We start from the raw sequence: 15,874 nt of genomic DNA, 5'->3' as shown, positions 1-15,874 counted from the left end.
TTCATGATCTCAGGGTCCTGGGATCGAGTCCCGCATCGGGCTCTCTGCTCAGCGGGGAGCCTGCTTCCTCCTCTCTCTCTCTCTCTCTCTCTCTCTCTGCCTGCCTCTCTGCTTACTTGTGATCTCTGTCAAATAAAATAAATAAAATCTTTAAAAAAAAAACTGACACACACACACACAAATAAAATAAGATTTTATTTATTTATTTGACAGATAGAGATCACAAGTAGGCAGGGCGTGGGGGTGCAGGCTCCCTGTTGAGCAGAGAGCCAGATGTGGGGCTTGATTCCAGGACTCTGGGATCATGACCTGAGCCGAAGACAGAGGCTTTAACCCACTGAGCCACCCAGGCACCCGAGATTTGGAATTTTGAACTGAGAATAATTGGAATTGAGTCATGTTAGTGGCAAGGTTTTAAAGCTGTGTTGTACAATACAGGAACCACTAGCCACATTTGTTTATTTGAATTTAATTTAAATGGAATAAAACATAATAAAATAAATCAGTGTCTCAGCTGCACTAGTTACATTTCAGGTGCTTAATACCATTGTGGCTAATGGCTACCATTTTGGGCAAAGCAGACATAGATTATTTTCACCATTACAGAAATTTCTACTAGAGAGCATTATTCTACAGAGAGCACTCATGATCTGTCGTGGTTATAGTTCTTCCCAAGAACTGTTTGTTAAAACCACTCCCTTAGATTCTGTGGTATACACCAGAGTTTCTACAATAAATTCCCTCTCTTGCTCAAGCTAGTCAGATTTGCTTTTATTATCTACTACCAGAAGGATTTTAGTTACTTTATGGCTATTGTAACCCTTACTACAAAATATCAAAACTGCTGCTGTGGGAATTATGAGGCTTATTTTTATTTGACCTTACTTGCATTTTCCCATGGTTGGCTACTCCTTCCTAGATTCATCCTTCTTAGGTTTTCTTTTGGTTCTCTTCCACCCCTTGGACATTCTTATAAGAACTCGTATTCTTGAGCCCATGGGTGGCTTAATTGATTAAGCCTCTGACTCTTGCTTTTGGCTCAGGTCATGATCTGGGGGTGGTGAGAAGGGCTCCACTCTCTGTGCAGGAGTCTCCCTGGGATTCTCTCCCTCTCCCCCGTCCCTCCCCCTGACACCTGCATGTGGATGTGCTCTTTCTCTAAAATAAATAAATCTTTGTATGCATTTTTGATATTCTAGTGAGAAAAAAAGGTATAGTGACATCAGTTTAAATGAGAATAAGAATGGGGTGCCTGGGTGGCCCAGTGGGTTAAGCCTCTGCCTTCCGCTTGGGTCATGGTCTCAGGGTCCTGGGATGGAGCCCTGCATCGGGCTCTCTGCTTGGCGGGGAGCCTGCTTCCTCCTCTCTCTGCCTGCCTCTCTGCCTACTTGTGATCTCCCTCTCTTTCTGTCAAATATATAAATATTTTTTTTTTAAAAAGAGGATATGAATAATTTAAAAATCTTATAAAAATAAGTTTAGTTATTTCATATTTTCATATAACTTACATCAACAAAATTAAAAAATAAATGGCAGATTTGCTCTATTTGGCAGAATAATTAATTCTCATAAGTAATTATTTGTAATAATAAAAACTTGAACAGTGCAATTGAACAAATGATCAGGGACTATAAAGAGATAATTCATTAAAAAAGGAATTAAACTACAAATGGGTAGTAAATATTTGAAAAATGTTCAATCTCATTAGAAATCAAAAATGCATATTGAGATAATGAGTTACCACTGTCACCTATTTGACATAGATTCAAATGAGGACAAATGTCAATTTTGTAATATACGTATCAGGCTCTACCTTGACTTCACACTTGAATCCCCTGGGGAAATAATAATAATAATAATATTATTATTATTATTATTATTTATTTATTTATCTATTTATTTATTTGACAGACAGAGATCACAAGCAGGCAGAGAGGCAGGCAGCGAGAGAGGAGGAAGCAGGCTCCCTGCCCAGCAGAGGGCCCGATGCGGGGCTCCATCCCAGGACCCTGGGACCATGACCTGAGCCGAAGGCAGAGGCTTTAACCCACTGAGCCACCCAGGCGCCCCATATTATTATTATTTGAAAAAGGTTTCGTTTTATTTATTTGACACAGAGAATGGGAGAGAGGGAACATAAACAGGGGGAATATGAGAGGGAGAAGTAGGCTTTCCTCAAAGCAGGGAGCCCCCATGCGGGGCTAGATCCCAGGGCCCTGAGATCATGACCTGAGTCAAAGGCAAACACTTAACCACTGAGCCACCCAAGTGCCCCTATTTTATTTTTTATGTGTGATTCTTTTTATTTTATTTATTTTTTAAATTTTAAGTCTAGTAAAGACCTGGGGAACTTTTAGAGATTCATTGATTTTTTTTGTTGTTGTTCTTTTTATTTGAGAGAGGGGAAAAGCAGAGAGAGCACAAACAGGGAGAGAGGCAGAGGGAGGGAGAAAATCTCAAGCTCCATGCTCACAGCGACCCTGATCTGGGACTCATCTCACCACTGAGATCATGACTTGATGACTTGATTTGGCCCAAGAGTCCACACTCAAGGGACTGAGCACTACTAGACCTGCAGAACTTCTTAAAAGTTGTGTGTGTGTGTGTGTGTTTTAAAAGATCTTATGTATTTATTTGACAGAGATCATAAACAGGCAGAGGCAGGCAGAGAGGGGGAAGCAGGCTTTCCGCTGAGCAGAAAGCCCTATGTGGGGCTCAACCCTAGGACTTTTGAGATCATGACCCAAGCCGAAGGCAGAGGTCTTAACCCGCTGAGCCACTCAGGCACCCAGAACTGCAGAATTTCTAAACGCAATACTGAGTTCTATCCCGGATCACTCAAATCAGAATCTTCAGTAGCGAACCCCAAGTGCCAGTATTTTTTTTAAAAGTTCTCCAAATAATTCTCATAGGCAGCCAGAATCGAGAAACACTAAGTCAAAAACTTTAAAATCTATATTGACTCATTGTCTCTGACGTTAAAGAATGAAACTACATTGTACACCAATGTTTATGAGAATTTCTGTAATGGTATTACAGTGTAAATGGGAAATGACGCAAATGCTCAAAAAAGAAACATTGTAGAATACAAAATAAAAGGCTCCGACCAGGCCGATGGCATCAACGTGTGAAGAGGAGGGCGAGGAGGGAGCCGCAGCATGCCTCCGAAAAAAAATGCTTTTCCAGGCTAGATAGAGCTCGAGATCTGCTTATCGGGGACTTCTGTCCCCGGTCAGTCAGCGGGACCAGGACTGGGGCAAAGGACGCCGGCTCCGGTCGTGATCGCAGGGTCCTGGGATCGAGTCCCGCATGGGGTCCTCTGCTCAGCGGGGAGCCTGCACCCCACCCCCCCACCTCCCGCACCTGCCTCTCTGCCTACTCGTGATCTCTGTCAAATAAATGAACAAAATTTAAAAAAAAAAAAAAAGTCACTAGGACGGCGAGTACAGACACTGTCCTCCTTAGTGCTGTAGATTGCCCACCCGGCCTGTGAAGAGCCGTGTGCGACCCTTTTCTTCACGGGTCCAGAGAGGTCCCCACAGCGGAGGATCTTATGTATTTATTTATTTCGGTTATCAAGCAGTTCCCAGGCAAGCGCTGCGCAGCGCCGGGGCGCTCAGGCGGCGAGCGTCTGAAGAGCGCCCGGCGGATGAAGTCCCGGCGGAAGCTGAGGAGACCGCGGCAGTCCCGCGGCGGGAGGCGGAAGCCTCGAGCCGGGAGCTCTCCTAGGCTCGCAAAAGAGGGGCGGGAACTCGGAGCGCCCGGGCGCAGAGGCGGAGGGAGGGAGGAGCATCACGAGCTTCCCGCCCGCGCTCGGAGCAGGCGCCCTGGCGGTGCCCGCGTCTCCTCCCCCGCCTTCCCCGGTCGCCAGGGCACAGGGCTCGCGTCTGGGCGGCCGGCTGGGGCCTCTGGCGGTCGCCGTCCCGCCTCTTCGCTACGCTGCCCGTTTCGTCCTCCGCCTCGCCGCGCCTTTCTCGCCTCGGACGGGCGGCGCCCCGGCGGAGGTAACTGCCCGCGGATTCTTGCCGCTCACGACCCCGGCCCCCTCCCGGCACGGCTCGGCCGCCCCTTCCACCCTCGCGTCGTGCCGGTCCGCGATTTTCCTTACTCCTTACTCCCCGCCTCCCGCCGCACCCCGTCCCCACGTCCTTCTCTCGCGCTCGGCCCTGCCCAGTCTCCCCGCGTCGTCCTCCCGCCGCAGCATCCTCGGGCTGACCGAGGCGCGGGAGCTCCCGGGGCCGCGTCGCCCTCCGGCCGGCGTGGGACGAACCCCGGGGTGCGCCAGCCCTCGGCCCGGCCCTGGTCCTCCAGCCCCGGGCGGTCCCGGGGGGCGCCGCGGCGAGCACCCCGCCCCGGAGAGGGCCGCCCTCCCTACCAAGCCTCCGCCGCGGGCTGGGGCGGAAAACTCCGGAGGGGTCCCTGGGGCTGATCCAGGGACTTTGGCGAGGTGGTCGTGGGGGGACACTTCTTTGACGTTCTTCAGTATTAGTAGAGCACTGAGGAATAGATGCGGTGTCTTAGGCTCGTCTCTGGTGGGAAAAAAGCAGAAGTTGAATTATTCTCTGGGAATTGCGTTCGCCAGTGAGTTTTAATTAAAGGTACTTTGTTGGGGTAAGACAACATATTTTTCCTCCTAATCTACTTTGTGAGTTACTGAGTTTTTTATTTCTTCTTTCCATTAACTGATTTTGTTTCGTGATGTTTATTATTATCTGTAGCATTAGGGTTTAAAAAATTTTTTTTTAAATATTTTTATTTATTTGACACAGAGAAATCACAAGTAGGCAGAGAGGCAGGCAGACACAGAGGAGGAAGCAGGCTCCCGGCTGAGCAGAGAGCCCGATGCGGGACTGGATTCCAGGACCCCGGGATCATGACCTGAGCCGAAGGCAGAGGCTTTAACCCACTGAGCCACCCGGGCGCCCTGTAGCATTCGGTTTTGACTGCCAGTTCACTCTGAGGCAGAAATAATCTTTGCCATGAAACAGGAGGTGAGAACATCCACTAGACTTCAAAAGCTGAAAGACCATCCATCATCATCAAATCCTGTAGGACCGTCTTTACACCTTGAGCCATCTTTTTATCCTTAACATTTTAGTTGAAAGGTTATATGTCCATACTATTGATATATTTTATTTATTATTATTTTTTAAAGATTTCATTTACTTGTTAGAGAGAGCTAGCAAGAGTGGGGTTAGGTGTAAGGGCAGAGGGAGAGACACTCTGCTTCTCTCCCCGCTGAGCAGGGAGCCAACCCCAGGACCCTGGGATCATGACCTCAGTGGAAGGCTGAATGTATTGAGCCAGAGCCACCCAGGTGCCCCCTTCTGAAGTATTTTAAAGCAAATTCCTGGCATAAATACTTAAGTATATACTGTATATCTCATACCTAGGAGAGGTAAGCATCCTTAAAAAAAAAAACCCAAACCTATAATAGAATTACAAAATACCATCAAAAATAACATTAATTCCTTAATGTTATTTAATACTCTGTCATATTAATTTTCCTTTTTTGAATTTGAAATTGAGGTTTATGGAAAAATTGCAAAAATAATACTAAAGAACACCTATACTCTTACCCATTTTGCCCACTTGTTTATTTATTTATTTATTTTTAAGATATTATTTTATTTTTTATTTATTTGAGAGAGAGCAAGAGAGTGAGAGAGAGCATGAGAGGGGAGAAGGTCAGAGGGAGAAGCAGACTCCCCATGGAGCTGGGAGCCGGATGCAAGACTCCATCCCATGGAGTCCAGTATGATGACCTGAGCTGAAGGCAGTCGCTTAATCAACTGAGCCACCCAGGCGCCCTTCACTTGTTTATATATTACGCATGCTTTTCCTTCTGTTTATACATGTGCGCACACCTTGTTTGTTCTGAACTGTTTGAGAGTGGATTGCATGCATCATGCCTCTTTCTGCCTTACTACTCAAGTAGGACGATATGTATTTCCTAAGAGCAATGATGCTTTTTTTTTTTAAAAAGATTTTATTGATTCATTCATTCATTCAGATACTCTTTTATGTAAACAAGTACATTTATCAAATTCCCCAAGTTTAACACTGACATGTTACTTTTATCTGTGCTATTGTCTGTATTTCCAGTTATGTCAAGTGTCACAATAATATCCTTTACAGCTAATTTTCTTTTCTAGTACAAGATACAGTTCAGGATATTTCATTTCATTTAATTGTCTTATATCGTTAAACTTCTTTAACTTCGAATAGTTCTTGAGCCTTTCTCATGATACTGATATTTTTAAGGGCTAATAGCCCATTTATATCAAAGTCTTCAATATGAATTAGTTTCTTCATGAATAGAGTTAGGTTTGAAATTTTTGGTTGGAATACAATATAAATAATATTGTGTCTTTTTCAAATTATCATAATCAGAGGAGCATAATGTCTCCCTCTTAGAGGTTAGATGTTAATTTATTTTCTCCACTATCATTTTTTTGTCCTTTCCACTATTATTTTCCCCTTTTTTGTAAACTTAAGTACAGTTGACCTTTAAAGCACCTGGGGGTTAGGAGTTTCAACCCCCATCCCCATGCAGTTGAAAGTCTGCTGACGACAGAAAAGCTAAACTACTAATAGCCTACAGTTGGCCATGCCTTATCGATAACAAATATTTAACACATATTTTGTATGTTGTATGTATTATATGCTGGATTATAGTATAGTAAGCTAAAGAAAAGAAAATGGCATTAATAAAATCTAAGAGAAAATACATTTACAATACTATACCATATTTATTAAAAAACAAAATCTGTGTATAAGTGGATCCTCATAGTTCAAACCTGTGTTGTTCAAGCGTCAGCTGCAATTGTGGGTCAGTACCTCCAGATTATGTAAATATCCTGTGCTTTATCAGAATGCTCCCTCTCCCTCTGCCTCTGTTGATGGTTCATCCCTAATTAGTTTTAACTATGACAATTGCAAAATGGTGATTTTCCACATCTACCCTCAGATCAGTGAGGCCTTGTTTATTGTTTATTTAATTGATTGTAACCTATTGCTTATCTTTATTTTGATAAGATTGTCTCAAATATGACTTGGGATTTGGCCCATCAGTCTTAACCCACTGAGCCACGCAGGCGCCCCTGGCCCATCAGTCTTGGTCGGTCCTTCATCCTTCTAGAAAGAAAGTTTCTAGAGTATTTATTTATTTGAGAGAGAGAAAGAGAGTGCGTGTGCATGTGTCCTCACAAGGTTGGGGGCAGGGGAGAGTGAAGAGGTTAAGAATCCCAAGCAGACTCTTCTCAGCATGGAGCCCTAGGTGTGGCTCAATCCCGTGATCCCGAGACTCTTGACTTGAACTGAAACCAAGAGTTGGGTGGTTAACCAACTAAGCCTCCCAGACACTCCTTGGTCCTGTTTGTTTTTGACATGCCCCCATTATATGTTTGCTTCCTTACTTTGGAATAAGATGTTGCAGGTCCATTTGTTTCCTTCACTATCTCTGCCCTGAAATCAGCTGTTTTTCAAGGTTTCTCTGACTGAGGAATGGTAGTTAGAAACCAAAGTCTGGGGATGCCTGGGTGGCTCAGTCAGTTAAGTATCTGACTTTGGCTCAGGTCATGATCTTGGGGTGCTGGGATCAAGTCCCATGTCATTGGATCGGGCTTTTGTGCTCAGCAGGGAATCTGTTTCTCCTTCTCCCTCTGCCCCTCACCCCACTTGTGGTTTTTCTCTCTCTCTCTCTCAAATGAGTAAGTAGGATCTTAAAAAAACAAAACAAAACAAGAAAGAAAAGAACCCAGAATCTGGGTGCTAGGTTTGCTCATGGCTGCTAGAGTGTCATTGCTTCTATAGGCCCCTTTAGAAGATAGAACTTGAAATCATGAGTTTTTATACTGACACATCTAGTTCCTATCCAGCCCTTTAGGGCTCTTCATTATGTTTCCCCATTCTTTGGTTTCCATTTCTTCTACAATGAAAATGCTGGCTCCCATCCATATATATATATATGAAATACACACACACACACACACACACTCATTTGCTCACTCCTACAATATACAAGAAATAGTTTCATAATTTCTATACTCTTACCCCTGGTAAAAACAAACCTACTAAGAAGTTTGAGATTTGTTTGTAGTTTTTTTTGTCTTCAGTTTGAGAGTATATCATCAAAATACTGTATTTAAAAGTTACTTGAATTAATCCTTTTTCTTTTCATTGTGGTTATTTTACTCATTTGAAATATAGTCAGATTTGCATCTCTTTGTATTAAGTTTTATGTCCCCACCAATTCTTGTTTATTAATATAATTCCAAAAGCCAAAACTGTACAAAAAAGGTGTATTAAGTATCCTCTCCCCAGCCTTTTCACTTTGCCACCCCCACCCCATGGTAGTTAACCTATTTTGTTAATTTTTGTTCTATTTTTGTTTCTTTTTACCAAGTTAAATGATGCTTATGTTATTTTCTTCTTCTTACGTACAAAGTTGCATACTAGGTATACTCTCTCTCTCTCTCTCTCTTTTTTTTTTTAAAGATTCTATTTATTTATTTGACAGAGAGAATGGGGGGGAGTGAGAATACAAACAGAGGGAGTGGAAAAGGGAGAAGTGTGCTCTCTGCCAAGCTGGGAGCCTGATATGGGGCTGGATCCCAGGACCCTGGGATCATGACCTGAGCCAAAGGCAGACACTTAAGGACTGAGCCACCCAGGCACCCCTAGGTATACTCTTTTAAAAGTAGACTCCACACCCAAATAAGGCTCAAACCCCAGTTCTGGAGTGGCTTGTTGTACTAACTGTGCCGGGTAGACACCCCACATATGCAATTTTGCACTTTACTTTTCTCTCTCTCTTTTTATTAAAGAGTAAGTGAAGCTTGTTTTATTTATTAAAGGATTTTATTTATTTGTCAGAGAACAAGTAGGGGAAGTGGCAGGCAGAGGGAGAAGCTGGCTACCTACTGCAGAAGGAGCCAGATGTGGGATTCAATCCCAGGACCTTGGGGTTCTGAACTGAGCCAAAGGCAGATGCCTTAACAGACTGAGCCACCCAGGCATCCCTGCACTTTACTTTTTTTCAATTAACAATATATTTCAGAAATCACAGGTCACAGAGATCTTTCTTATTCTTTTTTTTTTTTTTTTTTTTTTGAGATCTTACTCTTTTTGGCAGCTGCTGAATATCTATTTCTAACAGTTTTTATTTAAGGTCCAAAAAGATCTTTGTATATTACATTTGGTTATTATGTTTCTTGACACTCCCCCCTTATAAATATATATATGTCTATATCTATATATAATACATATATAGCAGTTTCTTCCCCTTCCCCCCTTTTAAAAAAGATTTTATTTGTTTTAGAACATGTGTGAGTGGAGAAGGGGCAGAGAGAGAGGGAGAGAAAGAATCTCAAGCAGGCTCTCCACTGAGTGTGGAGCCCAACTTGGGGCTCCATCGCATAACCCTGAGATCATTACCAGTGCTGGAATCAAGAGTCAGATGCTTAACTGACTGAGCGACCCAGGTGCCCCTCTCCCTTCAAAGTACCATTTATTTGTTGAAACTGCGTCAGTTATCCTGGAACATTTTTTACACTCTGAATTTGGTTGATTTTATTCTCCTTGGTGTATTTAATATGTTCCTTTACTTTATTTCTTGTCAATTGGTGTTTAGAATCAGATATAGATTAAGGTTCAGTTTTAACTTTTTATCTTTTTAAGAATGTTTCAGTGGTGCCTGGTTAGCTCAGTTGATTAAATGTCTTGCCTTTGGCTCAGGTCATGATCTTGGGGGTCCTGGGATCGAGCACGGTGTTGGGCTCCCTGCTCAGTGGGGAGTTTGCTTCTTCCTCTCTTTCTACCCCTCCCCCACCCACTGCTCATTCTCTCAAATCTTAAAAAAAAAGAATATTTCATAGATAGTTTCGTGTACTTCCCAACTATGTAGCAACATATCAGGAGGAATATAATGTCTTTGTCTCATAGTTAGTAATTTTAAGATGGTAGGCCATGTCAGTTCACCTAATAAATTTCTCTGTCTACTTTCATCTAATAGTTTTAGCAACCACTGACACTGTTGACTAGATCTAGATCTGTTATTTTATTAGGAACTGCAAATGATGCTTTTCTGATAAAATCATTCCTCTTGCATTTGGTTAGCTTTTCTTTAAAGGGATATATTTATTTTAGGGAGTGTGTGTGCACAAGTGGGAGAGGGGTACAGAGAGAGGAAGAGACTTGAAAGCAGAGTGCAGAGCCCCAAATCAGAGCTCTGTCCCATGACCCTGAGATCATGACCTGAGCCAAAATCGAGAGTCAGGAATTTAACTGACTGAACCACCCATGCACCCGTGGTTACCTATTTTTAAAGATTTTCTTTTATTTATTTTTATTTATAGTTTTATTTATATTTAAAGTTTATAAAAATAGTATCTCAGGACATGGTCATTTAGATTATTAGGGTTCTAAGCAATTGAAAAACTGTTACAGTATAAAATATGAGGATGTCTAGCATCTTAATAGGTCCTCTTTGGTGTACTTGAATAGTTTTTCTTTTAAAGCTTATTTTATAAAAAAAAGTTCAGCTACTTTCTTTTTAAAGATGACATTAATCATACCAAATAAATTCAGCATTTTTGGATTTCATAAACTAAATAGAATTAGGAATATAACATTTAAAAAAAAAGAATAAGGCTATGATTGAATATAGGCCATGGCCAAATTACATATGATTTTTTGATTTTAAAAATGAAAAAAATTAATTTGGAACACTCAGAAACTTACAGGAAAATTGCATATATAGTACAAGGATCTTTCATAACTCATTTGAGAGTGAGTGACAAACTGATGTTCTCTTACCTCGGAATATTTTAGTATGTATTTTCTGCAAACAAGGACATTACCTACATATATGGAAGATACCCATCAAAAGCAGAAAATTAAGATTCCTACATTACAACCATATCATCCTCAGTTTCTCTTTCTATTCAAGTTTTTCCAGTTGCCAATATTGTCCTTTATCATGAAAAGATAAAATGTACAGTTACTTATTGCAATTCATTTAGTTATCAGGTTTTCCACTTGGGACCAGTCTCTTGATCTTTTTCCCAACTTTCATAACCTTAAAACTTTTGAAGATTTCAGATCAGTTATTTTGTAGGATGTCCCTCAATTTGGGTTTGCCTAATACATCCTTGTGATTAGGTTCAGGTTATGTATCTTTTGCACATATTTCACAGAGAAATTTTTCTCATTTTACCTATTAGGCAACACATTCTCCAGTTGATCCATTTTGATAATTTTCATTTTTTTTAAAAGATTTTACTTATTTATTTGACAGACAGAGATCACAAGTAGGCAGAGAGGCAGGCAGAGAGAGAGAGAGAGGAGTAAGGCTCCCCACCGAGCAGAGAACCCGATGTGGGGCTCGATTCCAGGATCCTGGGACCATGACCTGAGCTGAAGGCAGAGGCTTTAACCCACTGAGCCACCCAGGCGCCCCGATAATTTTCATTTTTTTAAAGATTTTATTTATTTATTTGACATAGAGAAAGAGAGAGCACAAGCAGGCAGAGTGGCGGGCAGTGGGAGAGAGAGAAGCAGGCTCCCTGCTGAGCAAGGAGCCCAATGCAGGACTTGATACCAGGACTCTGGGATCATGACCTGAGCTGAAGGCAACCGTTTAACTGACTGAGCCACCTAGATGTCCCAATAATTTTCATTTTGATCATTGGATTAAACGGAGGCTGTCTGGCTTCTTCATTATAAAGTTACTCTTTTTTGCAATTAATGAGTACTTTATAGGGTATTTTTATACTTTGAAACAATGTGAATATACCATTTTAAATAAAATGTTCAATTGACTACTTATTCATAATTATATAGAGTCATGGTTTCTTCTTTTTAAGGTAAGATATTGAGAATACATTTAGTATCTCCTATCTCAAATAGCTCAATGAGAGAAGTGTCAAAGTCACAGTATGAAAAGAGCATGTGGGATGGGAGATACTATTGTGGCCAACCTTGGGAAATACAACCTATGACACCGAGAAATGCATATTGCATAGAAACTTTATTGTCAATATCTTTTCCTAGTTTATTTTTATCTTTGTAGTCTGAGGAAAAACTTATGAAAAAAAAAAAAAAGCAAATGCATTTTGCCTGTTTGAGATACGAGATACTAAATGTATTATCAGTATCTTACCTTAAGAAGTGAGTTAATTTGAGATGATGGAAAAGCAATTTACTATGTGAACATTCTAAATTAGGATCGTCAGTAAATCTTTTGGGCTATTTATTATTATTGTAATTTTTTTTACAGCGTCTTGGGGACTGTTTACTTAATTGGTCATTGTTACTTTGACAAGCATGGAGATAAGATTAGAAGTTTTGACATCAACAAGTATCAAGCAGAAAAAGCCTTGGCCAAGAGTCTCCTGGTTAGGACAGGTAGGTTTTTCTTTCTTCATATAGTAACAGCTGTAATAATGTGTTAAATGTATACTTTGCCTCTAAGATAGAATGTTCTCTGGTCTTAAACCACCATAATTAGAAGAATCATGTGCTCATAGAACAGGATTTTTTGTGGGTTTTTTCTTTTCTCTTTTTTTCTTTCTTTCTTTCTTTTTTTTTTCCTTTTTTTTATGGTGAGCAAGTTAGCTTTTCCAGAAAGTTAAATGGTTTGTCTAAAAGAAATATTTTACTTTCAAAAAAATTTTTTCGTCTTATTACATTTAAGGTTGAAATGGCGTATATCAAGGGGAGTTTTTTGTTGTTGTTGTTCATTTGTTTTATTTATTTATTTATTTATTTAAAATATTTTATTTATTTATTTGACAGGGAGAGATCACAAGTAGGCAGATAGGCAGGCAGAGAGAGGAGAAAGCAGGCTCCCTGCCAAGCAGAGAGCCTGATGCGGGACTCGATCCCAGGATCCCGAGATCACCCAGCCGAGGGCAGAGGCTCAACCCACTAAGCCATCCAGGTGCCCTGTTCATTTGTTTTAAAGATTTTATTTCTTTATTTGAGAGAGAGAATGAGAGAGAGAGAGCATGAGAAGATGGAGGGTCAGAGGGAGAAGCAGACTCCCCTGCCAAGCAGGGAGCCTGATGTGGGACTCAGTCCCGGCACTCCAGGATCATGACCTGAGCCGAAGGCAGTCGCTTAACCAGCTGAGCCACCCAGGTGCCCGGGGAGCTGTTTTTTTTTTATTTTTATTTTTATTTTTATTTTTATTTTTATTTTTTAAGATTGTATTTATTTGAGAGAGAGAACATGAGCAGGGGGGGGGGAGAAAGAAAGAGAGAGAGAGAGAGGAAGACTCAGACTCCCTGCTGAGCATGGAGCATGACTTGGGGCCCAATCCCAGGATCCCGAGATCATGACCCGAGCTGAAGTCTGACACTTAACTGACTAAGCCACCCAGGTGCCCTTCAAAGGGAGCTTTTTTTTTTTATTGGACAGACAGATCACAAGTAAGCAGAGAGGCAGGCAGAGACAGAGAGAGGGGGGAGCAGGCTCCCCATTGAGCAGAGAGCCTGATTCGGGGCTTGATCACAGGACCCTGGGATCATGACCTGAGCTGAAGGCAGAGGCTTTAACCCACTGACCCACCCAGGTGTCCCCAAAGGGAGCTTTTTAATGAAAAATGTTAATTTAAATATAATTAACATAATGTTATATTGATTTCAGGTGTATAACATATTCTACAGTTCTGTGCATTAATTGTTGCTCCTCACAATTAGTCACCATCTGTCATCATATAACATTGTTACAGTGTTATTGAGTACATACCCAATGCTATACTTTTCATCTCCGTAACTTATTTGTGACTGGACTTCTGTGCCTCTTAATCCCCTTCAACAATTTTGCCCATCTCCCCACTTATCTCACCTCTGGGAAGCTCTGGCAAAGTCCACTTTGTGCTCTCTCTCTCTCTCTCTGACAAATAAATAAATAAAATCTTAAAAAAAAAAATTCAGGAATGCCTGGGTGGCTCAGTCTGTTAAGTGGCTGCCTTCAGCTTAGGTCAGGATCCCAGCATGCTAGGATGGAGTCCCACATCAGTCACCTTGCTTAGTCAGGAGCCTGCTTCTCTCTCTGCTTGGTGCTTCCCCTGCTTGTTCTTGCTCTCTCTCTCTCTGAAGAATAAATAAATAAAATCTTTAAAAAATAAAGTAAAATCCAGTAGTGGAATTAGTGGATCACACGGTATTTGTATTTTTAATTTTTTGAGGAAATTCCATAGTATTTTCCACAGTGGCTGAACCAATTTATATTTCTACCAACAGTGCACAAGAGTCCATTTTTCTTCATATCCTTGCCAAACACTTGTTATTTCTGTTTTGTTTTGTTTTTTTAAGATTTTATTTGTAAGTAATCTCTACACCCAGCATAGGGTTCAAACTCACAAGCGGAGACCAAGAGTTGCATAGTCTACTGACTGAGCCAGCCAGGTGCCCCTTTTATCTTTTTTTTTTTTTTTTCTTTAAAGATTTTGATTACTTATTAAAGAGGGAAAACCAGCAGGGAGAGGGACAGAGGGAGAGCCAGAAAATCTCAAGCAGACTCCCCGCTGAGCATAGAGCCCAAAGCAGGGCTTGAACTCAGGACCATGAGATCATGACCTGAGCTGAAACCAAGACTCAGACACTTGATTGAGCCATGTAGGTGGCCCCCTTCTTATCTTTTTGATTTTAGTCATGCTGACAGGTGTTAAGTGATATATTTCAGTGTGATTTTGATTTGCACTGACCTGATGATTAGTGATTTTGAGCATCTTTTCATGCATCTGTTGGCCATCTATATGTCTTTTGTAGAAAAATGTCTATTCAGGTCCTCTGCCCATTTTTTAATTGGATTATTTGGGGCTTTTTGGTGTACAGTTGTATAATTTCTTTTTATACTTTGCATTTTAACCTCTTACCAGATCTATCATTTGCAAATGTCTTCTACCATTCAGCAGATTGCCTTTTTGTTTTGTTGATGGTTTCCTCCTGCATGGTGCAAAAGCTTTTTTGTGTAACCAAAAGAGAATATTTAATCTTCTGAACCTTTCTTTACTGGAATAGTCAGTGAAGTGTTTCCTCCCATTGTGATTTGCATGAGTACTCAATAAAAGTGCCTCTTAGAACTTAGAATAAAGATGGGCCAGAATATACCAGCAATCCAGGAACACCATTCACATTTTCTTTAGGGAAAATTGGCAAACCTATAAAATCCGCTTAGAAAATGTAATAATTATGAAAATTTAAAAACTTGGTGTTTAGAATCATTCCTGTGGGAAATTACATTGTTAACTTCCTCTAGAACAGTGTCTCTTGAATTTTCCAGTTATTCAGAGTCATCTGATGCCCAACCCAGAACTTGAACTCACAACCCTGAGATCAAGACCTAAGCTGAGATTGAGTCAGATACTTAACCAACTGAGCCACTCAGCTGCCCCTTTTGCTGGTGATCTTTTTAAAACAAGTGTTGGGCCCCACTCTTGGAATTCCTGATTGAGTAGGTCTGGGTGGAGAGGGTGCTTTTCTAACAAGGTCTTAGGTGTTGCTAATAGTATTGGTTAGGTAGTACTTTGAAAACCACTGGCCTAAAATATATGAAAACAAGGTTCATTCAAAACAGCATGCTTTTTCTAGATAATAAAAAATAATCAGAGCCTGGGGTTTATACATTTTAGAAGCCATATCTGTTTTAATCTAGGTAAATAGTTTAAAAACTTGCCCATACTACTTTTCAAATTGATGAAATTAACACATAACTCCATTTTGGCTAGCAGAATTGGAAGATACTACTATAATTTTAAAAATCAAAAAGATTTAGATGCAAACATTAGGTTATCCTACCTAGTGATTCTTTTTTTTTTTTTTTAAAGATTATTTATTTATTTATTTCACAGACAGAGATCACAAGT

At 40.9% G+C, this 15,874-nt stretch overlaps 1 protein-coding gene and 1 pseudogene across 1 annotated transcript in view; both read left to right on the top strand.

The window, feature by feature from the left end:
- Positions 1 to 3,044, top strand: part of LOC132027492 (putative elongation factor 1-alpha-like 3) — an 8,987-nt pseudogene extending 5,943 nt beyond the window's left edge.
- Positions 3,045 to 3,757: 713 nt separating this feature from the next.
- Positions 3,758 to 15,874, top strand: part of CPLANE1 (ciliogenesis and planar polarity effector complex subunit 1) — a 138,771-nt gene continuing 126,654 nt past the window's right edge. The window contains exons 1-2 of the mRNA XM_059416317.1: positions 3,758 to 4,004; positions 12,281 to 12,408. Coding sequence (XP_059272300.1) covers positions 12,328 to 12,408 — 81 coding nt within the window. The 5' untranslated portion in view covers positions 3,758 to 4,004; positions 12,281 to 12,327. The remainder of the gene's footprint in view (positions 4,005 to 12,280; positions 12,409 to 15,874) is intronic.

This window comes from Mustela nigripes, chromosome 12, assembly GCF_022355385.1.
Source record: "Mustela nigripes isolate SB6536 chromosome 12, MUSNIG.SB6536, whole genome shotgun sequence".
NCBI classification, from domain to species: Eukaryota; Metazoa; Chordata; class Mammalia; order Carnivora; family Mustelidae; genus Mustela; species Mustela nigripes.
Note: the sequence above shows the minus strand (reverse complement) of the source record. Positions and strands in the feature narration are given on the sequence as shown.